General features: G+C 48.4%; 1 protein-coding gene across 2 annotated transcripts; it reads left to right on the forward strand.

Annotated features, from left to right (window-relative positions):
* The first annotated feature begins 2,149 nt into the window (after positions 1-2,149).
* pgpep1l (pyroglutamyl-peptidase I like) lies at positions 2,150-11,906 on the forward strand. 2 transcript variants are annotated; one of them, XM_080216315.1, is made up of 5 exons: positions 2,150-2,226; positions 4,153-4,205; positions 6,095-6,211; positions 7,115-7,341; positions 8,267-11,906. In XM_080216315.1, the coding sequence occupies exons 1-5, from the start codon at positions 2,193-2,195 to the stop codon at positions 8,439-8,441; spliced, it is 606 nt and encodes a 201-aa protein (XP_080072441.1). In that variant the 5' UTR covers positions 2,150-2,192; the 3' UTR covers positions 8,442-11,906. The 2 variants fall into 2 exon arrangements, with proteins under 2 accessions (XP_080072441.1, XP_080072440.1); XM_080216314.1 differs by having other exon boundaries at positions 2,156-2,247.
* Positions 11,907-13,400: the final 1,494 nt, after the last annotated feature.

The raw sequence follows: 13,400 nt of genomic DNA on the forward strand, positions 1-13,400 counted from the left end.
TCTACCACCCTGCTTGGCAGTGCCCCCACCACTCTCTGTGTAAAATACGTCCCTCTGACGTCTGTGTTAAACCTTGTTCCCCTCCCCTTGAACCCGTGACCCCTCGTGTTCGTCACAAAGTCTATTTATTAGTCACAAGTAAGACGTACAATAACACCGCAATGAAGTTACTGTGAAAATCCCCCAGTAGCCACACTCGGGTGCCCGTTCGGGTACGCTGGGGGAGAATTTAGCACGGTCGACCAGCACGTCTTTCAGACTGTGGGAGGAAACCCACGCAGGCACGGGGAGAATGTGCAAACCCCACACGGAGAGTGACCCAAGCTGGGAATCGAACCCGGGTCCCTGGCAGTAGCAGCACTAACCACTGTGTCACTGCGCTGCCAGTAACTACAAGGTGGACACGTCTTAACTGACCCTCTGTAATGGCCGAGCGAGACGTTCAGTTCAAGGGGGCAATTAAAGATGGGTAGCCAGAGCTGGCCCCAGCCAGCGACACCCAACACACCACAAAAGAATAACATTTAAAATTCCCCTCTGCAGACCTGGGGTGAGTGGAATCTATAATTAGGAGCCGCTGTCACTCAGTAAAGTCAGCCGCTTCAGGCAGTTGCTGGGTTTTTGTTTACAGATTCGATTCCTGCGACGCTTCTCTTTAAACTTTCTCTCGGAGTGGGAAAGAGCAGAGGTTGGAATCCCGGAGGGCGTTTCTCTCCCACCCCCTGCCGTGGATCAGACAGGCAGAGTCTTTGTACGCCAGCTTGTCGACAGGAACTCTCCCCAGTTCTTACCTCTGCCGGTCAGAGTTGAGCCAACTTCCATTTCTCTGCTCTCGCTCCCCCTCCCCCTGTCAGTGTTCGAGAGGTAGGTGAAGAAAACGCAGGAATAGTTTGAGTTGGAGCGAAAAGGGGGCAAGAGAAGCGGGTTGAGGAGTTTTTATTATTCGTCTGACCGTCACTGGTGTGGTCAGTATTTATTACCCATCAGGGCAGCACGGTGGCACAGTCGAGGTGGGGGGTGAGTGCCTGGAACGAGGTAGTAGTAGAGGCGGGTACAATTTTGTCTTTTAGAAAGTGTAGAACAAAGAAAATTCCAGCACAGGATCAGGCCCTTCAGCCCTCCAAACCTGCACCGACCATACTGCCCAAATTAACTAAAAACCCCCCGACCCTTCCAGGGACCCTATCCCTCTATTCCCATCCTATTCATGTATTTGTCCAGATGCCCCTATCCTATCCGCTTCCACTGCCTCCCCCAGCAGTGAGTTCCAGGCACCCACTGCCCTCTGTGTGAAAACACTTGCCTCGTACATCTCCTTTAAACATTGCCCCTCACACCTTAAACCTGTGCCCCCCTGTGCGTTTAAACAGTTACGTGGGTAAGATGGCTATTGAGGGATACGGGCCAAATGCAGGCAATTGGGACTAGCTTAGTTGTTAAACAAAAAGGCAACATGGACAAGTTGGGCCGAAGGGCCTGTTTCCATAGTTAGCACCGCGCCAAAGACCTGGGTTCAATTCCTGGCTCGGATCACTGTGTGGAGACTGCACGTTCTCCCCATCTCTGCGTGGGTTTCCTCCGGGAGCTCTGGTTTCCTCCCACGGTCTAAAGATGTGTGGGTTAGGTGGATTGGCCATACATAATTACCCCTTAGTGTCAGGGGAACTAGCTAGGGTAAATGCTTGGGGTTAAGGGGATAGTGCCTGGGTGGGATTGTGGTCGATGCAGACTCGATGGGCCGAATGGCCTCCTTCTGCACTGTAGGGATTCTATAATTCACAACTCCGACTAGCACCAGATTCAGGACCACCGTTCCCCAGTCGTGGTGCTGAGGGAGTGCACCACATTCAGGGCTGCCAGCATTTTGTGTGCGACATGGAACCTGGGGTCCTGTCCACCATCTTAGCGGGTGGTGAAAGATCCCACGCCTTCTATCTCAAGACCCACCCCTCCGACCCCCAGGTGTCCTGGCCGATATCTAGCTCATTGACCCAGTAAGGCTGATGGTGATTACATTGCTGTACGTGGGAGCTTGCTGTGTACAAATTGGCTGCTACGTTTCCCTCATTACAACAATCACTGTGCTTCAGCCAGTGAAGCCTCTTTTAGTGTGCGAACGGTGCTATATAAATTCAACTCTTTCTCATTCAGATCTCTGCTGGACACGGACTGTCAGCTCATCCTGATTCCTCATGGATTCCGGCTCTCCGCTGGTGCTGCTGACTGGTATCTCGGTCTCTCTACCCTGTGTGACCTCACGGTTATTTCGTTTGCCTTTGATTCATCGCGACAGTTGACTCTTTACCATCCCAGTATCCTTACCATTCTCCTCCGACCCCTCCCCCCCTCCCCCTCGCCCTCTTGTATCTCACTCACATCATTCATCCTTCAGCCACCTGCTTTAACCGGATACTCAGTCACAAAGCCATCGGAACCGAGCCTATTGTAGGCAGGATAGATAGTGACACACACATAGAAAGAGGGGTGGACGACCAATAGTGTCCCCGGATCCCAGCGAAATGGTAAATGCCTCCCTGACAGATCGTGGTGGACAGGCTAAATAACTAAATGGGTGATTTTTCCATGAAGCAAGTTTATACAGAGAAACGTTACCCAATACCCAGCCAACAGGCCTGGAGTAGGACTCCTCCTCACCCAGCTATCAGCAGCTCACATCTCCACGGCAGCCAACTTGCTTTGCTCCCAATGAGGGAGAAATATTCAAAATTAAGTTCTCGAGAAAGGAACCTTTGGGATCTGTCCAGGCGGACATCTCTGGATCCAAAAGCTGCCAAGATTCGGGATAAATCTTGAGTTCGATGAAAAGTATCAACCAATTCAAAGACAGCTTCTTCCCTGTTGCCATCAGGCTTTTGAATGGACCTTTAAAGCTTTTTCCCAGAGTCAATTAGCAGGGGACACAGGTTTAAGGTGCGAGGGGTAAGGTTTAAAGGAGGGGTTCGAGGCAAGTGTTTTTACACAGAGGGTGGTGGGTGCCTGGAACTCGCTACCAGGGGGCGGCAGTGGAAGCAGATACGATAGTGAGTTTTAAGGGGCATCTGGGCAAATACATGAATTGGATGGGAATAGAGGGATATGGTCCCTGGAAGGGTAGGAGGGTTTAGTTCACTTGGGCAGCATGGTCGGTGCAGGCTTGGAGGGCCGAAGGGCCTGTTCCTGTGCTGGAATTTTTGTTGTTCTTTGTTCCTTACCTCGCATTAAGTTGATCTTTCTCTGCACCCTAACTATGGCTGTATCACTACATTCTGCACCCTCTCCTTTCCTTCTCTATGAACAGTATGCTTTGCAAGTTTCTTGTGACAAGAATAAGTGAACTTAAAGAATAAATTAAACTACATGCAAGAAACAATACTTTTCACTGTATCCCAACACATGAGGCAATAATAAATCAAATCAAATCTTGGAATTCTAAATCATCTGAAAAACTCCAAAACAAATCGAAAGATATGTTTTAATTTAATTTATTATTAATTTTGGGTGTATGTTTTGGGTCTGTTGTTACTCGTTATCTGCTAACTTGCTTCATGGAAAAATTTAGTTATTTAGCCTGTCCACCAGGATCTGTCAGGGAGGCATTTACCATTCCACTGGGATCCGGAGACACAGTCGGTCATCCACCCCCTGTTTCCGTGTGTGTGTCATTGTCTATCCTGCCTGTACTAAGCCATACACATCGCTGTTGTGAGAGGGAGAGGGTTACCTACAGGCTGGCATCTGACAGCAAGGGGAAGAAGCCAACTACTTTACAGTGACAGAGGGTGGCACGGTGGGTTAGCACCACTGCCTCACAGCGCCAGGGACCCAGGTTCAATTCCCGGCTTGGGTCACTGTCTGTGTGGAGTCTGCACATTGTCCCCTGTGTGGGTTTCCTCCGGGTGCTCTGTCTGCACTGACCCTCTGACAGTGCGGCACTCCCTCAGCACTGACCCTCTGACAGTGCGGCGCTCCCTCAGCACTGACCCTCTGACAGTGCGGCGCTCCCTCAGCGCTGACCCTCTGAGAGTGCAGCACTCCCTCAGCGCTCCCTTGATTTCCCTAACCTGACCCCCTTGTTGTGCGATCTGAGACTGTTTGGAATTTTTTGACATTTCTCTCACCTATTTTCACTCTGATCTTTCCTCTGCTTTGCAGGTTTTGGTCCATTCCGTCAGTACATCAGGAACCCCAGCTGGGCCGCTGTTCAGGTACTGAGGCCAACTCGGGAGTTCCATTAATGTCCGGCTGTCTGACTGTCCATCACTGTCCGTGCTGGCTCAAAGCCAGAGCTCACACACTTAACACTGATCACAGAACCTGGGCTGACATTTCAGCTCAGTGCCGAGGGAGTGCCGCACTGTCAGAGGGTCAGTGCCGAGGGAGTGCCGCACTGTCAGAGGGTCAGTGCCGAGGGAGTGCCGCACTGTCAGAGGGTCAGCGCCGAGGGAGTGCCGCACTGTCAGAGGGTCAGCGCCGAGGGAGTGCCGCACTGTCAGAGGGTCAGCGCCGAGGGAGTGCCGCACTGTCAGAGGGTCAGCGCCGAGGGAGTGCTGCAATCAGTGTGTATGATTGTTTTTAATTTTAGATTTGATTTATTATTGTCACATGTGTTGGGGTACAATGAAAAGTGTTTCTTGTGCACTATGCAGACAAAGCATATCATTCAGTGCGCAGTGTGTGTCAGTGAGTGTGTGAATGTGTGTGTATCAGTGTCTGTATGTGTGTGTCAGTGTGTGTGAGTGAGAGTGTGTCAGAGTGTGTATGTGTGTCAGAGTGTGTGTGTATGTGTCATAGTGTGTGTATGTATGTATGTGCAGGGTGTGTGTGTGTGTCAGAGTGTGTGTCAGTGTGTGTGTGTCAGTGTGTGTGTGTGTGTGTCTGTGTGTGTGTGTGTGTGTGTCAGAGAGTGTGTGTGTATGTGTGTGCAGGGTGTGTGTCAGTGTGTGTGTGTGTGTCAGTATGTGTGTGTGTCAGTGTGTGTGTGTATATGTGCAGGGTGTGTGTCAGTGTGTGTGTGTGTGTGTGTGTGTATGTGTGTGTCAGTATGTGTGTCTGTGTGTGTGTGTCAGTGTGTGTGTGTATCTGTGTGTGTGTATCAGTGTGTGTGTCAGTGTGTGTGTGTGTGTGTGCAGGGTGTGTGTCAGTGTGTGAGTATTTGTGATTGATTTTACAGCAGTTTTTAAAAATCTGGAGTTGGGTTTGAAGTCCATTCCTGGCAGTGAGGGATGGATGGAGTTCAGTTGATGAGGCAGAGCCGCTGTTTACTCCCAGGCTCACAGCGTCAGGGATTGTTTTGGCTTTTTGATTTGGGAACTTGAACAAACAGGTTTAATCGATGTTACTCTGTTAGAGTAAAATGAAAAAACTCTGTTCAAAGATGATGCCTCAGGCTACAATCCTGCTTCACCCTTTAGATACCGATGTTAGGGCTGGCACAGTGGGTTAGCACTGCTGCCTGACAGCGCCAGGGACTTGGGTTTGATTCCCAGCTTGGGTCACTGTCTGTGTGGAGTTTGCACATTCTCCCTGTGTCTGCGTGGGATTCCTCCGGGTGCTCCAGTTTCCTCCCACAGTCAAAGCTGTGCGGGTTAGGGTGGATTGGCTGTGCTAAATTTCCCATTTAGTGTCAGGGAGACGAGCTAGGGTAAATGCATGGGATTACGGGGATTGACCTTGGGTGGAATTGTGGTCGGTACAGACTCAATGGGCCGAAGGGCCTCTTTCTGCGCTGTAGGGATTTTATAATTCCTCATCTCAGTCCCAAATGTTCGGCCCATATCCTGAGACTGGGCCCCCTGGGTTTTAGATTCTCTGAGCAGCGGAAACAATCTCAGTGTCAAACCCCATCAGAATCTGCAGGTTCCAATGAGATTGCCTCTCATTCTTCTAAACTCCGGACAGAACAGACCCAATTCACCCCGTCCCTCATCACCTGGCAACTCCCTCAACCCAGGAACCAGTGAACCTTCACTGTCCCACCTCCAAAACCTTTACTGATCTACAGAGACACAACCTGCACACACGATTCCAGATGTGATATGGACCCGGAGTAATAATTCGACACGTCGTTAATGATTTTTTCTTATGATTTCCCCAGGAGCTGAAGGAATTGGGCCTGGGAGACAACATCCGCGTGGAAACCATGGAACTTCCCGTTCACTATCACCGCACCCGGGAGCTGGTCACCAGGATGTGGGAAACGCAACATCCACAGGTTTCTTCAATCTTTCTCCACTAGCACCGGTTCAGTCACGTTGCCCTGAGCGCCCGGATCCTCACACAGTTTGTAACTGACACAGACTGGGCAGAGGAAGAAATGCCAGAGATCGCAGTGCCGATAGATACTCACTTGCCCCGTGGGGAGAGTATACGTGTGCGCATATGTGTGTGTGTGCGCATGTATCTGTATATGTGCACGTGTCTGTGTGAGTCTGAGTTTGTGACAATGTGCATATGTGCATGTACCTGTGTGTCTGTGTCTATGTGCGTATATGTGTCTCTGCCTCTATGTGTCTAAATGATTGCATCTGTGTATGTTCATGTGTCTGTATGAGCATGCGTGTCTGTATGAGTGTGCATCTGTGTGTATGTATGTGTCTGTGTGAGCCTGTGTGCATGTATCTGTCTGAGAGTGTGTGTGTGTGTGTGTGTGTACGTCTGTGCGCAGTATGTGTGTGTCTGTGCAAGTTTGTATGTGTGTCTGTGTGCATGTATGAACCAATTAGCCAACCAATCAACACACTGCCTCCATGCAGTGTAAATAGTTGTTCCCTTCAAGATTTGACATCTTTGCAAATCTGTCCTGATGGGTGCACGGGGAAAAACTTTGACAGCATGTAACTTTTCCAGCAAGACCCGGGTATCCAAATGTGCGACTGTGTGGTGCCTGTAAGCATGTGAGCACATGTACATGTCTGTGAACACATGGGTGTAGGTAATAATGACTGGTATGTATGGTGTTGGCTGCACTGTGATGCTGCCAGAGTGAGACTGTGGACTCGAAGGAGCAAAAGGCAGAGGGCCATGAACTCTGTACCCCAACAAGAGCCAGAACTATCAGAGGACTCACCTCTTGTGCCTCTAACTGATCGAACCCTGTGCTTTCCGTCCCGTCCAGCTGGCTGTCCACGTGGGAGTAGCAACAGCATCGAAGGTGATTATTCTGGAACAGTGCGGCAAGAATCACGGATACAAAGATCGCGATGTCAGCGGCCTGTGTCCCACGGGAAACTGCTGTGTCGAAGGAGGCCCCAAGGTGATTGAGTCAGTCATCAACATGCGAGCAATCTGTAAGAGATTATCGGGGACGGAGATTGGAATCATTTATTCTCGGGACGCAGGGAGGTAAATAACAGAACGGCCATCACTCTGGAAACATATCCTGTTCTTAAAACCACCCAAACGCAGCCATTCCATCAACTTACAGAAAGACTTACAGAAAGGATATTATTAAACTAGAAAGAGTGCAGAAAAGATTTACTAGGATGCTACTGGGATTTGATGGTTTGAGTTATAAGGAGAGGTTGGATAGTCTGGGACTTTTCTCTCTGGAGCGTAGGAGGCTGAGGGGTGACCTTATAGAGGTCTACAAAATAACGAGGGGCACAGATCAGCGAGATAGTCAATATCTTTTCCCAGAGGTAGGGGAGTCTAAAACTAGAGGGCAGAGGTTGAAGGTGAGAGGGGAGAGATACAAAAGGGGGGCAATTTTTTCACACAGAGGGTGTGGTGAGTGTCTGGAACGAGCTGCCAGAGGCAGTAGTAGAGGCAGGTACAATTTTGTCTTTTTAAAAGCATTTAGACAGTTACATGGGTAAGATGGGTATTGAGGGATCTGGGCCAAATGCGGGCAATTGGGACTAGCTTAGTGGTTAAAAAAAGGGGCAGCATGGACAAGTTGGGCCGAAGGGCCTGTTTCCATGCTGTAAACCTCTCTGACTCTAACTTTGTGAATGAGATTTTAGAATGCAGACGATCGCTCTCAGCCAGCCCCCCCAGCACAAACTCTCACTCAGCCGTATTCTGACAGCAATCGCCATCTCATTCTCTGTCCCACTTTCTCAGACACGGTTCCCAGACTCCAGCCGAACTGGGGTTCAGTGAGATCTCACTACCCTCACCTGCTCTTTACCAAGTTTCCATGTCCCATCACCGTGTGGGGGAGTCACAGACCCCCCCCCCCCAATCCCATCACCGTGTGGGGGAGTCAGACACTGACTCACATCAAACTGTTCACCTGACCAACTGACCTGAAAAGTATTTTCCTCAGGTACCTCTGCGATTACGCTTATTACCTTTCACTTCACCATGGCGACAGGAAGGCTGCCTTCATTCACATCCCTCAGCTGAAAGACGGGATTACAGCCGGGATTATTGGAAAGATTCTCCAGCTGATTATACGGGAAATGCTGGAGCAGCTGGAGACAGAATTCCACGGAGTCTGAGCGGGAAGTTGTTGTAAAAGCACTCAAGAGGACGGACAGTGAATCGCCCATGGGGGTCACTCCACCCCATCCTCACCCACAGAGAGGACAAGTCTCATTTCACTCACCCCCGCTACACTCACAGGACATCAAAGCCTTCTCTGGTCACCCCTTTCCTCAAACCATCTTGAGACTTGACTCCAAGTTTGCTCCACATCGATCTCCAACCTCATTCGAGAAATGAACCTTCCCAGAAATCATTAGTTCCCATCACGGTGGCACAGTGGTTAACACTGCTGCCTCACAGAGCCAGGGACCAGGGTTCGATTCCCGGCTTGGGTCACTGTCTGTGTGGAGTCTGCACATTCTCCCCATGTCTGCGTGGGTTTCCTCCAGGTGCTCCGATTTCCTCCCACAGTCCGAAGATGGTTGATTGGCTATGCTAAGTTGCCCCTTAGGTCAGGGAACTAGTTGGGTAAATACTGGGGATACGGGAATAGGGTCTGCGTGGGATTGTGCTCAGTGCAGATTCAATGGGTTGAATGGCCTCCTTCTGTGCTGTAGGGGTTTTATGATTACTCAATTGGCTTTTCCCAAATTCTATCAAGTGGATGGATCAATACAGCACAATTGTTGTCGTGCTATTTGCAACCACAGGCCATCCCAAAGTATTTTAGTGCCAGTTAGTATGGTGGCACAGTGGTTAGCACTGCTGCCTCACAGCGCCAGGGACCTGGGGTCACTGTCTGTGTGGAGTCTGCATGTTCTCCCCATGTCTGGATGGGTTTCCTCCAAGTGCTCCAGTTTCCTCCCACAGTCTGAAAGACATGCTGGTTAGGGTGCATTGGCCATGCTAAATTCTCCCTCAGCGTACCCGAACAGGCACCAGACAATGGCGACTAGAGGATTTTCATAGTAACTTCATTGCAGTGTTAATGTAAGCCGACTTGTGACACTAAGAAATAAACTTTTAAAATAAGTTTGTTGCAATGTAGGAAAGTTGGCAGCCAATTTATACACAGCAAGGTCTCACAAACAGCAAGGTGGTAAGGGGGAGTCGATGGCCCAGTGATATTATTGCTAGACTATTAATCCAGAAACTCAGCTAACGTTCTGGGGACCCAAATTCGAATCCTGCCACGGCAGGTGATGGAATTTGAATTCAATGAAAAATATCTGGAGTTAAGAATCCTCTTAGTGTCCAAAGATGCGCAGGTTAGATGCATTAGCCATGCTAAATTGCCCCTTGATGCGCAGGTTAGGTGGATTAGCCATTCAAAATTGTCCCTTAGTGCCCAAAGATGTGCAGGTTAGGGGCAATTTAGCATGGCCAGTGAAGTGCCTTGCTAAATTGCCCCTTAGTGTCAAAACATGTGCAGGTTAGGTGTATTGACCATGCTAAATTGACCCTTAGCGTCCAAAGATTAGCCATGGGAAATGCATGTGGTTATAGGGTTGGGGGAGGGAGGTGGAGGTGATGGATGGGATACTCTTTCCAAGAGTCAGTGCAGAATCGATGGGCCAAATGGCCTTTTCTGCACTGTGGCAATCCTGTGATCCGGTCTAAGTGCTGCAACAATTATCAGAAGATTCCAAAAAACAGACTCAGGTTCACACAGGAGGCAGAGAGGGTTTTTTTTTGCATACAGATTTTATTTAACTTAAATCTTGTACTGTAACTACTAGAAAATGCTAAGTAAGAAGAAACCTAGAATTGCTTTAGCTTCAGCCGGTCAAAATAGACAAGTTTTGTTTGTTTTTTTTCCTCTTGAATGAAAAGATTCCATAATATATCGAAATAACAGGAATACATCCTTACAACAGAATATACAAAAACATTCGAATTTTTTTTAAACCAATGAATCAAATCTCCATATAAACACAGGAATTGTATGAATAATTTACACAGCAAGTCATTTTTTTTTAATTTAACAAATTGGCCACCTTTACTGTTCCATTTAAAAAAAATCATTTAATAAATGACTCGTGGGGTAGGTAAGGGAGGAATACTACTCGTTGCAAAATGCCTATAAAAAGTGTTCACGTTTCTCTCCTCTGGGGGGGTTATTTACTAGTAATCTCTGGCCAGTCTGACCCACTGATGTCTGCACTGAACCCCCGTACGATGAGTCTTTTTGTACCTACAGCTTACGAGAACACCGGCCTTTAGATCGAGTTCAACTTCTGTCCCGTTTCTGACGCCTCCCTCATTTTCCGGAGTGAATTTGCCCAGACCTACGGTTATCAGACCCCACCCACGCACTCCCTCCCTACCCCACAAGAAAAATAAATTACGCTCTCCAGACCTCCTTCCTGACCTGTCGAATGAGTTTCGCTGTATCTTTGTGGAATTGTTCTAAGTGTTGTGCAGTGATCGTGACCCATCCTAACAAAGCAAGCAAGCAGCCCTGTCCGGCCAGCTCCGTATCTCCACCCGCTTCGGTGGTCTGGGGCTGTGACACCGTTCCGACATCCCTTGTTGCCCCCCACCCCCACCCCTCCCCCCAAATCACGGTGTTCCCAGATGACTTGGGGAAAACCAGTCCTTCCTCATTTTAATAAAAAGCCAAAACAAAAAAACAGACACCAGCTCCGAACAACAACAAAAAAAGTATAAAAGGTACCAAAAGTTTTCCCAGTTCCCTTCAATGTACCATACTGAAAATCACAGGCCAACACTACAGCTGTACTCAGACAACACGGAATGGCCATCAAATCTTCACATGTAGTAACTCTAATGTCCCAAAAGGTTTCTTGTTCTTTTATCTGAAACCTTCTTTGAGCAATGATTTCTTTTTGAGGTTTGATTGCTTGGAGTCACATCCTACACCACAAGCTCTCATCTTCAGCCCCATTCTTCCCCGCCGTCCTTCTAAGCCTCAACTCTTCTGAGGAAAAGTAAGAAGCCCAAGCAGCTTCAGGTCCTACATTGTCGTACCAGGGGGTAGGGTGTTCAGGAACTAATGTTAATCTGATGGAGCGGTTGCCTACAACAGTGCGAAAAAGACACCTTCATCAGACGCCATTTATTTCAAAATCTTCAAATTCCGGTTCTGAATTCCAATCACATCAACTCTCCCACCTTCCTTTAACTCAGGGGTAAAGACGAGTTGTATGGACAAGTGTCTTGATAAGCATTGTGGAAACAACTTGTGTGATTGGCTGGCTTGAGGAATGGGGGAGGGCGGTCACAAAGGCTGATGTTTGAGTATTGGATTAACTCAAGATGGGATGTGGGAGTTGGTTGGACCTTTCTCTATGTCTGTCCCACCACCCTCCTACCCAGACCCAAAGTGGACAATGCCCCAACAAGAAAGCCTTCAAGCAAGGGTATGAGGCCATCAACTAAACCCCAAACAGAACTGATTATCTAATGAAGACCCCTCAGCACCAGGCAACTATGGATCAGAATAACAAGGGCCACTGAAAATCATCTTTCTTTGCACACTTCTATCTGCAACCTCCAGCTACCCCCCCCCCCCATCCCACCCCACCCTGAGGCACTGAGATCTGCCTGGGTTCAGTCTGCAAACTCACCGCCTCAGAGCCCAGTGTGAGAGAGCACCAACAGTTATCCCCAATACCACCCTCATCCATACTCTACGCCAGTCTGGGAAAACCTGTCCAATTTTCTGCCCCCTCCCCCTCAGTCTCTACCTCAAGAGCAGGGGGCAATCGTACCACCCCCCCACCCCGTATGCCAAAGGCACTTCTTTCATTTTGGCAGGAGAATGAGATCGCAATCTGGTGAAGGAAGGAACCTTGCTTGACTGGTCCCCTACAATGGGTATGATGTCTCCTGCTTCCCCCCACCACCCCACCCTGACAGAGGCACACCTTTGAAAAAAGAAAGGATCACAGACAGCAATGAAAATAATCAAAATTATACCCGTAAACTCCCAGCAATAATGAACTCTCAGAACGGTTTGATTTCAGCAGATTGGAGAATGTTGATTCAAGCACACACAACACCTGCCCCCAGATAGGCCAAAGCCATCGAGGGTGGTGGGCTTCCCACTTGGACACTTTGATTTGATCCAAACCGTTCTCTTGGTTGGAACTGAACTCGAAATTGGCTCAAACCCAAAGCCTCCTCGCGGTCCGTGGGGAAAGGTGTGAGATTCCCAGTTACAGGGTTCCGACACCTCGGCAACCCTACAGACCAAGCTGCAGGAGTTGCCAGCTTGGCTATGGTGTGCTCTGCTGGAATAACTACATCGTGGGGGGGAGGGGGGTGGGCTTTCCCGATCCTGAAGTCAATTACCCAGTCAGCCAAACAGGAGTGGTAGGAGGATGGATCGGATAACTTCCTCCCCCCCACTGCCGGTGGAGACTGGACTGTGCAAGAAGCGACGAGAGGACTGAACCACTCGCAACTCTTGTGCCTCAGCTCGATCGCACTAAACAAATGCAACATCAGAGATTGCTCCCTCCCCCCCCAAAACCAGACCAAAAAACATAACCATTCAGCCCCTTAACATCATCCATTCCAGCACCAATTGGATCTGCATTAGACAAGACATCATCCTCGTAACGTTTCTAACACAAACATCAAACCATGTGACAACACCACAGAGTGTATTACAGAATATTTTTGGACAAAAACTGGATTGGTTTTTTTTTAAACCATGCTGGTATTAACCAATGAGGTAACCCTTTAGTTTGGCCTAATATACATTAAGATATTGTTACAAAAATTATGAAAAGAATCCCCTCGATATATTTTCATGATCTTGTGAATTCTCTAAAGTTCTTTTTGATATATTAATATATATATAGGTGTATATATTATACACACACACATACATATTTGATATGCCATTGAAATGAAAAGTGATATGTTCTAAACCGCTACAGTCAAACTTGATTTAAGGCCATGTCTGATTAGATGTAGGGTTGGCATTGCGAGGTCAAATCCACACACCCCTTCACAGGAACTAACCAGATGTATTCTTAACTTTTACACTTTAACCTAACCAG

The sequence above is a fragment of the Carcharhinus amblyrhynchos genome, chromosome 32 (assembly GCF_965287045.1).
Source record: "Carcharhinus amblyrhynchos chromosome 32, sCarAmb.v2.hapA, whole genome shotgun sequence".
NCBI classification, from domain to species: Eukaryota; Metazoa; Chordata; class Chondrichthyes; order Carcharhiniformes; family Carcharhinidae; genus Carcharhinus; species Carcharhinus amblyrhynchos.

Coding starts and splice junctions, on each gene's coding strand:
- pgpep1l (XM_080216314.1), top strand. CDS start 2,193: ATGGATTCCGGCTCTCCGCTGGTGCTGCTGACTGGTATCTCGGTCTCT. Junction 4,206..6,094: donor CCAGCTGGGCCGCTGTTCAG/GTACTGAGGCCA, acceptor TGATTTCCCCAG/GAGCTGAAGGAATTGGGCCT. Junction 7,342..8,266: donor TATTCTCGGGACGCAGGGAG/GTAAATAACAGA, acceptor TATTTTCCTCAG/GTACCTCTGCGATTACGCTT.